This window comes from Monodelphis domestica, chromosome 6, assembly GCF_027887165.1.
Source record: "Monodelphis domestica isolate mMonDom1 chromosome 6, mMonDom1.pri, whole genome shotgun sequence".
Lineage (NCBI taxonomy): Eukaryota > Metazoa > Chordata > Mammalia > Didelphimorphia > Didelphidae > Monodelphis > Monodelphis domestica.
This window is the reverse complement of record NC_077232.1, coordinates 239,001,839-239,017,034: the sequence shown is the minus strand read 5'-3', so window position 1 is coordinate 239,017,034 and position 15,196 is coordinate 239,001,839. Positions and strand designations below refer to the sequence as shown.

The 15,196-nt window shown below is 34.2% G+C and overlaps 1 protein-coding gene across 1 annotated transcript in view; it reads left to right on the top strand.

The window, feature by feature from the left end:
• LOC100011021 (bifunctional heparan sulfate N-deacetylase/N-sulfotransferase 3) overlaps window positions 1-15,196 on the top strand; it is a 230,393-nt gene that overhangs the window by 176,914 nt on the left and 38,283 nt on the right. The window contains exons 7-8 of the mRNA XM_001362764.4: window positions 10,037-10,219; window positions 13,939-14,035. Of these exons, the coding sequence (XP_001362801.1) occupies window positions 10,037-10,219; window positions 13,939-14,035 (280 nt within the window). The remainder of the gene's footprint in view (window positions 1-10,036; window positions 10,220-13,938; window positions 14,036-15,196) is intronic.

Here is a 15,196-nt window from a genome sequence, read left to right as displayed (position 1 = left end):
GATCACTAGACCAGAGAACCATGTATGTACAGTATTTTTGCAGAACTCAAAACACTACTGTATAAGTCAATCTCACCCCCCCACACACTTTATCCTTGTGAATTTTAGAGTTACTCCAATATATTCAGTCCAACCATAAGTTTTAACCCTTACACCCTGGATTTAAAGCCAATCGTCCCTCTGGCAGGAGTTGGGTAGCAAGATTCAGCTTCAGTTCTTCTGACTTTTGGTTTATGATTATACTAATCATAGTTCTAAAACCTTTTAAAGTTGTTTTTTTCCCCTCTATCATGTAATCATTTACATTCTTCTCCTAATTCTGTTTACTTTACTTTACTTTGCATGAGACCATAGAATTCTTCCAGCTTCCTCTGAAGCTTTCCATGACACCATTATTTACAACACAATTTGCTTAACCATTACCCAATAGGTTGACACCTATTTAGTTTCCCATTTGGGGCAACTATGAAAAGAGTTGTTATAAATATGTCTTTTGCACATATGGATCCTTTCCCTCTTTAAAAAAAAACACCTCGTTGAGGTATATGTGTAACTCTAAAATAGGAAACAGACAGTGGCCAATAGAAGGTAAGGAATTTGTTACTGTGTGTATCTTGAAGGGATTCAAATTAGACATTTCTACCCTCTTTCTTATTCCCTGACCCTTCTCCAGGAGAGACTTATTCCTGCCAAGAGAATAAACATGAATTTGGCCCAGAGGCCACCTTTATGTTCTCCTCAAAAAGAGTGGGGCACCAGGCTAGTATTATATTTGTTGACCTTCTTAAATATTGGTTATCTAGGATATGATCAAGTTCCATCTAACTTTCAGTCACAATATATTATTGTAAAAGCTGTCCCACTGGGAGAGAAATAACTCAGCCAATGAAGAGAGTTGATCTCACTCAAGTGGTAAACTTTCCAAAGTCTCTAGAATAGCAAATTGGAAATAGGGACATAATAAAGACTGCCAGGTAATCTCATCTCCTCATAGAGTCTTTTCCTTCTGCAATCTGAAATATGATGGGGTTCTTCCATTTGCTCTCCCCAACTGGGCAGCTGCCTTCAACCTATGATTGAAGAAGACTCTTGCTTCAAGAATCCCAAAATAGATATGAAGAGTCTCTAAAAAGTGAGACTGGCTGGGAATTGAAGTTCTCAGAAGCAACAACCTCTCTCCATTCTTCCCTTGCTCTCATGTAAATCAGGGTTTTCATCTTCATCAGAGAGCCGACTCATACCAATGGACTTTGGGATGTGGATTACATATGCTGATAATTTTCAATGTTTAATTTCAAATTAATTTCCAGAATGGGTATATCAATTCACATTTCTACCAATAACATCAACATTAGTGCATCTATTTTCCCCACAGTCCCTCCAATTTTTATCATTTTACTAGTTTATCATCTTTCCCAGTCTGAAAAGTTTGAATTAGAACCTCAAAGTTTTGTTTAGTTTCAATTTTACTCTAATTACTAGTGGATTATGTAAGGGTTTAAACATGGGTTTTATTCTAAATATGAGAATTATAAAGTAATATTGTGGTCAAAGATTTTAAAATATTAGAACTTAAGTCAAAATGACTTTTAGCAGCCTTATTTACAAAGAGGTGGGAAGAATGAAGTGTAAATGTAGATAAAGGGACAGATTCCTAACAAGCCTACCAGCCTTTCTTTGGTGAAGTCCAGCTCAGCCTCAGCAGGGGCTTCCTCCAGACTCTGTCTCCACGTGGATTTCCTTGTAGTCCTAAGCCAGAAGTCCCAGTGGTGTATACAGCCAGGGTTCCACCAACACAGGCTCCTCTGAAGCCAAGGTAGGAATCTCAGCCACTCACTCAGCAAGCCAATGTAGGATCCAGGGAAAAAGTCTCCTTCAAGCCAAGAAAGGAATCTCCAGAACCAATCTCTCCAAATGCCAGGAAGGGAATGAAAGCTAGCCCATGCTGGTCTCTTCTTTTATGCTTCTTTTTCCACATCACTTCCTGTCACCTCCTGTTATTCCCCCTTCTTTACAAAAATCAATGGCAGTCTTTCAATTTGCCTAGCAATGCCCAAGGTGGGGAGCAGTAGCCTTTGGAGGTGTAAGCTTACTCTAGTGACTTGTGAACTCTCATACTTAATGGTAAGTAGGAGTAAGTATTAAGTTATTAAAGTTATTAAGTTATTAAAGTTATTATTAAAGTATTAAGTTCTTGATTTTATAAGCTAAAACTAGACAAGGGGAGAGGTAATCTATCTTCACAGTTAGATTATCTTTTTATGTGGTTATTAATAGCTTAGATTTCTTCCTTCAGAAACTGACTATATATCCTTTGATTATCAACTAGAGTTACAACTTTAGAGGTAGGTTTAGGTAGACTTTTCTGCCCTATACGATTTATATTAATTTTAAAACAACTCTCTAAAACACTACCTGTGTTGGTAGAAGGCATTCTCTATACCACTAAAATCATAGATCCAGTTTCTATCTTTTTAAAACAGATAGCCCATCTGAACTATAGAACATCTCCAGACTACCTGTCCCCTATTCTACTGCAAAGCATTCTTCTTTTTTTTTTCTACCTGATTTAGAACCACTTTTATCTAGCTGGTTCATTCTCTACCCAGAGCCAAGGAAAATCACTATTAATAAATGAATGATCAAATGATCATAGCTAACACTTTTCTCTACTAATGATTCTCAGTCTATGAATTACACATTGGCAGGTCTGTTTATCATGCAGAGAGGATTTTCTTCGCAAGCTTCTTCTGAACTTTCACTCATGACATTTTCACTCTTATTCTCCATACACATCCTACTCTTCTAAATCAAGAGCCCTGTTCCATCCCCAGGTGGACTTCACTTCCAGTTGGTTAAGCCACCATCACTGCAGAGTTCAATGTATATCTTTCTGTCCTCAGTTTGCTTTTTCTTCTGCTCTTTCTTCATTATCATGTTCTAGTGCAACATTTCCCAAGTCCTGTTTCCTCTTCCCCGAGTTCCTTCATAAGTTTAACTTTCTCCATCATCAGTTCTCATAAAGTGTGAGAAATTGCCTCCTAAGTTCAACAAATTTAGAAACTCATGAAGTACTCCAGAGCCTTCTTTTACATGAAGCCTTTTCTGATCTTTTTCCCTCCCCACAACTATAGCACCCATCCTCTTTAAGCTAAGTAGTATTTATTTTGAGGTTAATCTCTATAGAGAAGCAGAAGGGGTTTAGTGAAGAGAGAATTGGTCTTGGAATCAGTAAAATTGGGTCTAACAAACCTTGCCTCTGTTATCCCAAGCACGTTAAACTCTTGCATTATAAACCCTTACTATTTTTTTAAAATTTCTTTTCAGTACCAGGACAACTTTTTGTTGCTAGTACTTTATAGGTCACTAAATACTTGGAATTTACTGGTAACATCATGCAAAGCTTTTGTCCAAAGTATCCTTCATTGAATTCACTGTTAGATTGGGCTATCCTTTCCCTTTCTTGCAAATGCTAACTATATATTTGACAGGTACATTTTGCTACTAGATATAAATGACTTTTTAAAATTTTGTTTTCCAACTTACATGCCAATGTAATTTTAAATAATTGTTTTCTGACATTTTTTGATCTATGTTCTCTCCCTCCTTCCCATCCCTTCTCCATTCTCCAAGATGAAAAGTAATATGATATTGGTTATACTATATATGTTATTATACAATATATATTTCCATGTTTACCACATTATAAAAGTAGATGTGTATTGCTTACACCAGGGAAAAATTCATAAAGGAAATGAAGCACAGAATGGTATATTTTAGTCTGCATTCAGATTTTTGTCAGTTCCTCCTATATCAGTAGATAGCCTTTTCCATCATAAGGTCCTTGGGGTTATTCTGGATCCTAGCATTTCTGATAGCAGACTCCAAAAGAATTTTCCATCAAATGTATACATATATATGTAGTTTGTTATATATAAGATCTAAAAATATTTCCCATCTACTGATCAAATGTGTGTCTTTTATCAGAATTTCCTATAATTCTAATTTTAAGCAACTAATTAGTCTTTTGGTTACAAATAATTACTCAGGCAGTGTTTATAGTATAAAATGTCATAGAAATTATATTAGACCTCATGTTGACATTTTTTCATTTCATTGGAAATCCAGTATACATTAAAGATGACTTATTATGAACCATTTGATTTTCATTTTTATTTTTATCTCAGCTACAAAGCATTAAAATAATAGAGGTATTACTTGAAGGAAAGAACAAAAATGCCTTTTGCTGAACTAGTAACCTTTTCAAGTTTCCTGTCTTTCTTTTCTTTTTTTTTTCAGTGTAAAACTGAAGTTGTTGGCAGGAAAGGAATTGCCAAAAGGTGAATTGACATTATAAATGTCATAGGTCAAGGCGGATAGATATATATGGAAGAAAGATGTCATTAAGAAAGCAAGCTAACATTTTTGGTGAAAAATTCCAATTATATCCCTTTTGAGTAAAACAGCCAGATTGCTTGTACATTCTCACTTTCCAAACTAAATAATAACAAATTTGAAAAGGTTACCTGTTCAGCACAAATATATATTTATTATGTGTGTATAATATATATGTATTTCATACATATGATATATACATATATATATATATACATATGTATATTATTACTTGCCAAAAGGGGAATCTTTTTTATTCATTTGAAAGAAGTTGAAGTTTTGTGGGGTTTGTTTCATTTTGGTTTTGGTCCCAATAAATCATGTCCTACTTCATGACTAGACAACCAAAACTCTAAACTAAACACTCCAAATCAAGAAGTGTCACTGAAGTGAATTTTTTTTCAACATTTCCAATGAGAGTTTTTGTTGTTGTTGTTGTTGTTGTTGTTATGTCTCTCATATGTTTTACATAATGTCAAGATGGATGCCCCCAAAATAGAGATAGAAGAGTGGAAAAGATGTGCAGGTTTAAGAAAAGGGGAAATTTCAAAACCACTTTTAACTAATGTCATGGTCATTCTCAGAAAAACGGCTTATATATTCTGCTGCACACAAAACAGTAGTACTTCCTATATTTTCAAAGCCCTTTTATCTTTATATTGAATTATCTCTATTTTTCCCATTGATGGAGCATGTTTTGGCTCAGCATCAAATATTCCAAAAAGTGCCACTCTCCTTCCAATGGCACAGCAAAAGAAATATGACTGAGATTATAGACATGTATTCTAAGAGAGGACAAATAAAACCATCCCAGGAACTGAAAGTATCCCTTATTTTTCTACAAACAAAACGGTTAAAGGGATCACAAAGAGTCAGACATGACTGAACAATTATTCAGCAACAAGAAATGGCTGAAAGGCTGTCTTTGAGGTCAAGAAGACCTGGATCAAATTTCTACCTCTGACTCCATCTCTATGATCCTGGCCATCACTGAATCTCTCAGAGCCTCAGGAAGATCTTTAAGACTATGTATGGACTCGTGACCCATCTCTATTAGTTAAGGAAGTTTGTAACCAGTGATGAGCAAGAAGGTATAGATATAGATGCAAACATACATACACATACACACATATATATATATACAAATACATATATATTTACATGAATATACATATATGTTTGAATACTTGTACATCAACATATTTGAATATAGAGTTTTAAAGTTGTTCTTCTTGTTGCTTTCCTTTGCAAGAAATAGGAGTTTTGAAATTTATTTTGAACTTTGTGAAGATAAACAATCTCAGGAACTCAGGTTGTTATTAAGCTACATTGGAAAGAGATCATAGGATTTTATGATTTAGAACTGCATGCTCCAAAGGCAATCTCATCCAACCTCTTCATTTGGCAGATGAGGGAATTGAGGCATGGGAACATCAAATAATTTCCCCTAAGTTTTATCCAGGTAATAAATAGCAGAATCAGGATGGTACTAAAGAGGTGTGTTTCCAGAGTCAGCCTTCTTTCAAATAGATCATTTATCAATGATCTATCTATCTATCTATCTATCCATCCATAAACCCATCCATCTTTCTATCTATCCATCTATATATCTATATATTAATATAGATATAGACATACACCCATGTGTAGGTGTCTGAGGAAGAAATACTCTCATCACCAGATATTACACAGGAACTACAAATTAAAGAATGGTTTTCATTTTTTTTGTTTTGCTTTTTTGTTATCATAGGGAGATGTTTGGGAACAATAATAAATCTGAAGATATTACATAAATATCTGAAAAATTGAATTATCTTATTTTTTAAAGAAAAGTAATAGTGAATATGTGTGCTTAAAAATGTTACTATTGCTAATATATGCTCATAAGATGTTTAAACTAGTCCTACAAGTACTTTAGGTATAGAAACTCTAAGATTAAAACTGTGCTCAGATGGAGTGAAGGAAAACTTTGGGTCTGAGTCAAATAAATCTTAAGCACCATGAAAGCCTTCCATGGTAGAACAAGGCTAGATTTGCTGAATGGAATAGAATTCCATTCTTTTCTTTTATTCCTTGTTTATAGTGTTGTGGGGGGCTTGAGGTGAACCCACTGGGTTCAGGAAGGATACCCTTTGGAAGAATGAAAGACTCCATAACTTAGTTTAGAATTAAAAAGAGAAATTTATTAAATTGGAATCCATGTTGAATTTGGCTGGGAGGACAACATAGATGGAAAACTGCCTCCCAGAAGACATCATTTTTGGGGTCTTTATATTCTTTACAACAGATGATATGTGACTTGAGGAGAGTATGCATGCACTCAGGCACAAGGGGGGGCAGTGTCTGACCAGTATCAGCTTGAAGACATAGGGGGTGACCCTCATAGTTTAGGGGACAGATAGATAGATGTCTTAGATACAACTCAATGGTATCAAAGCATAGCCTGGAGGTGTATCTCTTGTGTTCATTCTAAAACCTAAAGGACTATCCAAGGAGGATAATTTTCTCAAGGGTCTTTCTCATCATTAGTTTTTGAAGTCCAGGCCAACCCTTTCTACTATATTATACATATATATATATATATATATATATATATATATATATATATGTGTGTGTGTGTGTGTGTGTGTGTGTGTGTGTGTATATATATATATATATATATATGTATATTCTTTATATTTAACAACTTAACAAGAATGCAAGGAAGCGAAAGGAATTTCCCTGTTTACAGTTTGGCCTGAAACACTTCTATAATTTGGGGGTGCAAGGTCCCACATCAATAATAATGAATATTTTTGCTTGATTCCTCAAAGTATTATACTTTGTATAATATTTTTCTCATCTTCTTCACTGCTTTTGCATTATCCAGATTTTTAGCCATTTCCCTTTTTTAGCCCTTAAACTGAACATCCTATTTTCATTCTGATGATGATGATGATTATTCATCCACAGGTGACTATATATTTCAGTAAAGTGCTCTCTTACAACTTGAACTGTTCTGATGGTCTTACTTTGTAGCCTCTTGAGTGCCTGGAAGATTTTCTTTGACATACTCATTATAACTGGTAATCATAGCCAAAGAAACTGTTTTGAATTGTCAGCAATCTGATTAATACAAGCCATTTTAAGTACCCTATAGAGTCAAAAAATTCCCTTGCCGTGAAGACTTTCCCAAATGCTTTATGAATAAAATAACTTCAATTCTACATGAATTGCCTGCTTCATAGAAATAGTCATAATACCTTTTCATCTTCTCAGCCTAAATTTTGGGATTTTTCTTGGAAGGAGGTTTTACACATTTTGTATCTTAGCACCTATCATTTGAAGAAAGGGTGAGTTAGTAAAAATATTTTCAGGGCATAGAATTTATGCTAGATGACCTAAAACTTTTTGGACTTAGGACCTCTTATTACTCTTAAAAATTAATAACTCTAAATTTTAAAAATACTTTATGTGAGCTATATCTATATTTCTATACCTATATATTTATACATCTATATATATGAACATATATATGCCAATTTTTACAGCATCAGAAATTAAAATTTTTTAAAATTAAGTATTATTACCCAAATAGTTTTCATCTCTAAACCTCTCAAGCTTCCCAGATAACTATCGAGGCTGTAAATGTCTATATCTCAATTTTCTTATTTTTGTGTATTGTACTTAAGCAAAGTAACACACAGACAGAGAAGAGAGGAGAGAGAGAGAGAGAGAGAGAGAGAGAGAGAGAGAGAGAGAGAGAGAGAGAGAGAGAGAGAGAGAGAGGGAGGGAGGGAGAGAGAGAGGGAGGGAGGGAACCAAGGACCTGAAGTTTTATCCCATTCAGATAAGCACTTGTTCTCACTGCTATGTTTTTACAACTACCATTGAGTTGGGTGATATGAAGAAAAAAAAAGCTATCTTTCCTTTCTCTTATTGGAAGTCTAATGAGAACTGACACAGTCCTAAAATATCAAAAGAAAGATGATACTTTTCTAAGTCTCATAACCTAGTGAAGGGACATTTCATTTCTTCGTGGTTCATTCAACAGTTGTCTTTGGCATGTAATTGCATGTGTATATACACCCATGTTCATGCATATATACTACACATAAAATAAATGAAGATATGATTTCAAATCATGAGGGAGCCCTAATAACTAGAGAGATCACTAGAAGTCTCATCTAGGATATGCTAACTGAGCTAAGGCATACTACTACTACTACTAATAATAATAATAATAGCAGCTAGCATTTATATAATATTTTGAGATTTGCAATGTGCTTTATAAATATTATCTCATTTTGTTCTCATCACTGTCCTGGGAGATGCTCTTATGGTCCCCATTTTATAGCTGAAGAAATTGAAACTGACTGAAGTCAAATGGCTTATACAAGGTTACATAGTCAATAAATGTATGTGGCAGAATTTGAATTAACATCTTCCTGTCTCCAAGTCCTGTCATTTCTCCACTAGAAGGAATATGAAAGTAATCCAGAAATCTAGGTTAGTATCTGATTTAAAAGAGTTTTCAACACCATAGAGAGGAATTTTTATTTTATCTTAGAGGTAATAGGAAGCCATTGAAATTTCTTGAAGAAGAGAATGACATGCTTAAATGGTGCTTCTAGAATATCAGTTTCATAGCTGTGTTGAGTACTTGGTGAAGAAAGAAACAAAAGTCAGACAGATTTTTTTGGAGGGTTATTTAGATTATCCAGATGAGAAGTGATGAATATCTGATTCACTGTACTAGCCATGTGAGTGAAAGATGCTAGAATGGCGATCAGGGAACTACATTTAAAAAAAACGAATCTACTGCTTATTATCTACGATATGATGGGCCAGTTACAACTTGTTTAGAATATTATTTTCTTCTTTAATGTGGTTGGTTTTGGACTATTTCTAAAGATTCTCCAAAATGTAAAATCATTTTCCATAGGGACATAGATTTTATTCTAATGGAATATAATTCAAGATAAAGATAGATAGGTGTATATTTATATCTAGATAGATATGGATTTGTCTCTGTCTCTGTCCCTGTCCCTCTTCTCTCTCCTCTCCTCTCTTTCTGTCTCTCTGTCTCTCTCTCTGTCTCTGTCTCTCTCTGTCTCCCTCTGTCTCTCTCTGTCTCTCTCTCTGTCTCTCTCTGTCTCTCTCTCTCTTTCTCTGTCTCTCTGTCTCTCTCTTTTTCTCTCTCTGTCTCTCTGTCTCTGTCTGTCTGTCTGTCTATCTCTCTCTCTCTCTCTCTTTCTCCCCCCCCCCCCGGATCTTCTAACATGGAGCCTTTGTAGGTAATTCTTGATTCAAATAGTATTTCCATTACTATTATTTAATTCTTATCATATGATTGGTACCGAAGAATTCTTTGGCCAATAAACTTTGGGGATTGTGTTTTTTTTTAATTTGAATCAAGAAAATGCTTATCTTAGAGTGCCATGTAATCAACTCTACCACTACATATCTCATGATGAAGTTTTTCTTCACATTTCCAATTCAATGAACATCTATGAACCCAAACCCAGGCAAATGTCAAAGAAAAAACAAATACAAAAACAGGAATTAGGAACTATAACATTGGTAATGACTACAGTGCCCTCTAGTGTCACCAGCGTATTACTTGTGCTTTAATTTAGTTGGTGCTTTTGTCCTTTTTCAGATCAGCATCTTTATGACCCATTTGTCCAACTATGGGAATGACCGCCTGGGGTTATATACGTTTGTGAACCTGGCTAACTTTGTACAAAGCTGGACTAACCTGAGACTGCAGACTCTGCCTCCAGTGCAGCTGGCTCACAAGTACTTTGAGCTCTTCCCAGAGCAGAAAGATCCTCTCTGGCAGGTAGGATTATCTCAGAAATGGGAAATGATTTGTAAAAGAGAGATAAACTGAAGCTAAAAATCAAAACACAGCAACAACAGCAATAACAATAAAAACAAACCCAGCAATAGAAAACTTTTTGTTTCTAGAAGGTGATAAATTTAAACTGAAGTGCTGAAACATTTAGATACCTGAGTTTAAATCCTGTGATAGACAATTACTAGCTATGTGGCACCTAGCAGGTCATTTATTCTTCCTTAGCCTCAGTTCTCTAATCTAGAAAACAGGGAAAATAATAACATTTACATGACAGGGTTATTGTAAAAATCAAGTAAGATAGAATGTGTAAAATACTTTTCAAACTTAAAACATACATAGTGCCAGCTATTCTTCTTCTTCTGTAAAATACAATTATTTGTAGAGTTGGCAGAATTAAACAGCAATCCATTGTGTTCTATGGCTGAAAGTCTTTGACTGAAGTACATAAACTACAGTTCCATTTTTATGATGGTGAAGATAATGATAATGAGGTTCAGCCCTATGATTACTTTATAGGTGTAGTTAAGTCTAAATGTAGAAACTCCTTCAACTGCATTTTCTTGTTATAGATTAGTAATATGTATAATTTGTGGTCTTAATGAGTTATTTGCCCAGAATACTTAGAAGTTAAGTGACTTGACCAGGGTTGCATAAGCAGTATGGATCAGAGGTAGGACTTGAAAACAAGTCTTCCTTACTTCAAGGTGGACCTCTAAGTGCTATCTTGTAATGACTCTTACTCCATGGTTAGTAAAAGTCATGAAATATAAAACATTTTCATTTACCTGAATATGGAATCTGAAATATCTGAAATCTGAAATAGATAGTATTTATTTAATAACTGATTTATTGATTCATCCATTCATGCAATTCTTCACTTATATAGTGATCTCTTCATTTACTTATCTATTTATTTTATTGTTTGACATATTGATTTGTCTATTTATTTTTATTAGGCTGAAGGTGAAGGATAATACACATATTAAATAAGAAAGACAAAATAGAAATGACTCCCTAACCTAGCCTCTAAGCAGCACTCCAATGGTTCATGCAACTTTGGAAAAATTTCATAAGATTACAGCATAGCTTTATAACCAAAAACAAAACAAATAAATAATTAGAGAGAGAAAGAGAGAGAGAGAGAGAGAGAGAGAGAGAGAGAGAGAGAGAGAGAGAAAGAGAGAGAGAGAGAACCAAAAAGACCCAGATTCAAGTTCTCCCTCTCACTCATCCTAGCTTGTGCAACCTTAACCTTTCAGCAGTCTAAGCAGCTCAGACTAGATTTCAGTGGAGGAGGTGATTTCCTCACCAGGAGTTCCCTAAACCAGTGAAATCATAGGTCTAGTCATAGTCCCTAATCACACTCCATTCTTTACAAGTCCTCTACTACCTTACAGAAAGACTTTACTACTCTCTGGAGCTGGAGAGTTGAAGTAAAGCTCAATTTATCTATAGGAATTATTTGGGGATATTTCAGACACAGAGTGATTCCAATTGGGCTAAATCCCACAATAGGGCTAACCTCAAAATGGAAGCATAGGGATGTTCTTCTTACAGAAGAAACAGTTCATCTTGTGGAGGGTTTATCTCAAAGTTCTTTTTAGGAGTTCCCTAACAGGAAATATTTGCCTTTAAGTGAAAGCTAACATTCATATAATGTTTTGTTTACATTATATATCTTGTTCTTACTAAAAACTTTTCATGGGTAACATTTCACCCCCATTTTTCAGATGCAAAAACTGAAAGTCAGACATGTTAACTGGCCCACTTTGACCCAACTGGTAAATGATGGAAGTGAGATTTGAACCCAAGTCTTACTTGACTCCAAACTTGACAATATCCCATCTTCATGTTGCTTACCTTTGATGACTACAATTTGGCTCCCAGACTAATTCCTTTTTACTTTCTTCCAGATATTCTGTGTTTCAACCAAACTGCTCTGCTTGTCCCTCTTTAAAAAAAGAATAGGAAAATGAAAAACATCAAAAGTGATTATATCTATGAATTAAAGATATCATCAACTCTGAATTTAGAGTCTATTCAGATTCTTCCAATTCGGATTTCTAAATCAATTGTCACAGAGTACTTTAATCATAGACAAAAGTAAACAGAGCTATACAATTTTTGTAAGCTTCAATTACTCTATTTTGCAACAAGATGGACCCTTGATTTGACAATGAAAATCTGGAAATCAGATCTCAGGTTTGCTGTTTAACTTCTTGTCTGTATCTGTAAAAGTATGAGCAAATTGCCACAGCACCCAACTTCCTTTATTCTCAGTTTTCTCATCTTTAGAATGAGCAAGTTAACTAAGCAATTTCCAATGCTTGATCATATTAATCTAACAATTACACGAATCATGCTTACTTCCAAGCCCTATAAATCAATATCAAAAAAATAATAGCCACTATCATCAAACATAATTTCCTATTAATTTGATACCTTATGTTTTCCATGGTAAACATTGTTATGATAAGTGACAAATTCCAAACTAATGTCCTTATAGGACAGCTGCCAAAATGAATATCCTATTTTGTCCCCATCACATCTGTTCTGTGTTAAAAATAAGCAGCAGCTTCAAAATGCAGATATCTATAGTATTTATAGAGCAGAAATATAAGCTGGTTCCTCTTGATCACTTTTGAGAAAAATAATAAATGATAAAAAATAAAAGTTAAGTAAAAAGATATAAAAATAAGAAAATCATAATCCTAATTCTTTCCAGATAATATGTCCTCTGATATTGAAATTAAATGAAAGAACTCTTAAGATGGATTTTTATAATGGGTTGTCATATAGGTAGTGCCAGTCAAAAGCATATTCTATAAATTAATAATGCACTTTCTGATTCATTTTAAAGTGTGACATTTTCAGAGACTCTAAGAGGAAAGTTACTTTTCTATGTTTTCTAAACATATATTGAAATTAAGGACATCTAATAAGAATTGTCTGATGTTTTTGAATAACCTTTTAATTATTGAACAGAACTTTATTCTTTCAAGATCAGCAGAAAACTCAAAGACTCAAATACCATTTTTCACTTTATTTCCTCCATGAATTTTTTCTAGCGTAAGCAATATGTGTCTTCTTTCACAAGATGATGGACACAGTGATATGTATTGCCTGAGAACATGTATAACCTATATTATATTACCTGATGTCTTGGAGAGAGAGGGAGTGAAGAAGACATGGTTCCCAAAATGTTAGAAAATGATTATTAAAAATTTCATTAACATGAATATTTTATTTTTAAAAATCATATAAGAAAAGAACCTGACCTATTACATTTTGGCTATTTATTAAGTGCTGATATTCTAGCATCTTTTAGATAACTGGAATCCCCTGCATAGCTGGCTGATCAGATCAAGAAAAAAATTATGGAAAATTAAAATTTTTAATGTTAATAAAGTATTGAAATACTTATCAATTTAAGGCTATTTTCTCAGTGTCCTCTCCTGATTTTCTTTCTCTTCTATTTCCATCCTCAGTACAATATCAACTATATTATAGAATGCCTTTGCTTTGAAGATTCACTGATGCTATAGTCAAAGGTTTTTACTGTTGTAGGTGAAAAGATAGCACAATCTTTTTTCCTGTGAAGCGTTCAAGTAGCTGGGGTTGAAGAATTGTCAGACAGTACAAAAAATGTTTTTGAGATTGGTTCCTGACACTCATTATTCTTTCTTTCCCCTCCTTATTAGAATCCCTGTGATGACAAACGCCACAGAGATATCTGGTCTAAAGAAAAAACCTGTGATCGATTACCAAAATTCTTGGTAATTGGACCTCAGAAAACTGGTGAGAGCTCCCTCCCTATATTTTAATTAAAGTTTTCATATTACAAGCTGGATGATCAGAGAGTTTACCTTGCACTTTTGTCACTATGAAATGCTTTCTCTAAATTCTAATGAACTAAGGCTTTTTCTTTCTGGGCATAATTGATGTTTTGCTCAATAATGTACTTAAGTGTACATCAAAGTGATTTTCTTTTTCTCAAGTTGAAAAGATGAAAACAAATGTCATGCTGGTTGAATATGTAAATTCCATGCCAAATGTTACCTATTCTCAAAGGGATTCATTGACAAGTGTTGTGATCATAACTTCTAAAATCAAGTTCTTCAAGTAATCCCAGGATGAATGGTGGAACTTTCTCAAAAGTCGAGTGGGAGACATTTAAGTATCCATCTTCCTGTACAGTAAATGCTTCATTGGGGGAAAAACAAAACAAAACAACTTTCTTAGGTTGTCAGTCTTCCCGACATGGTATATTGCTAAACGGACTCTTTGGCAGACATGACTATTTTTAACAAGCTAAAAGGATGTCTGACATGCCAAACTCGACAATATAAACAAAGCTTTGTATAGTTTATGAGAATAGAGCTGCCACGCATCCATACTCAGCACAAAGCCATCTCACCTCCTTTAACATTTACATTTATTTTTTACAAACCATATAATTCCATAAGAATCATCATTAAAATAAGGATGAAGGGAAGGTTTAGAACCGCCATTCCTGAATTTTAGTCTTTGTCATCCAGGATAGATTCTCTGGAATTGTTGATAGAAGTCTTGGGTTTGGGCTGGATAAATAGTTTACATAATTCCATAAGAATCATCATTAAAATAAGGATGAAGGGAAGGTTTAGAACCGCCATTCCTGAACTTTAGTCTTTGTCATCTAGGATAGATTCTCTGGAATTGTTGATAGAAGTCTTGGTTTTGGGCTGGATAAATAGTTTACATAATTCCATAAGAATCATCATTAAAATAAGGATGAAGGGAAGGTTTAGAACCGCCATTCCTGAACTTTAGTCTTTGTCATCTAGGATAGATTCTCTGGAATTGTTGATAGAAGTCTTGGGTTTGGGCTGGATAAATAGTTCACATTAATATAGAGTTTTAAGGTTTGCAATTAACTTCATGCATATCTCATGTGAGCTTTACAACAGCCAGATAAGA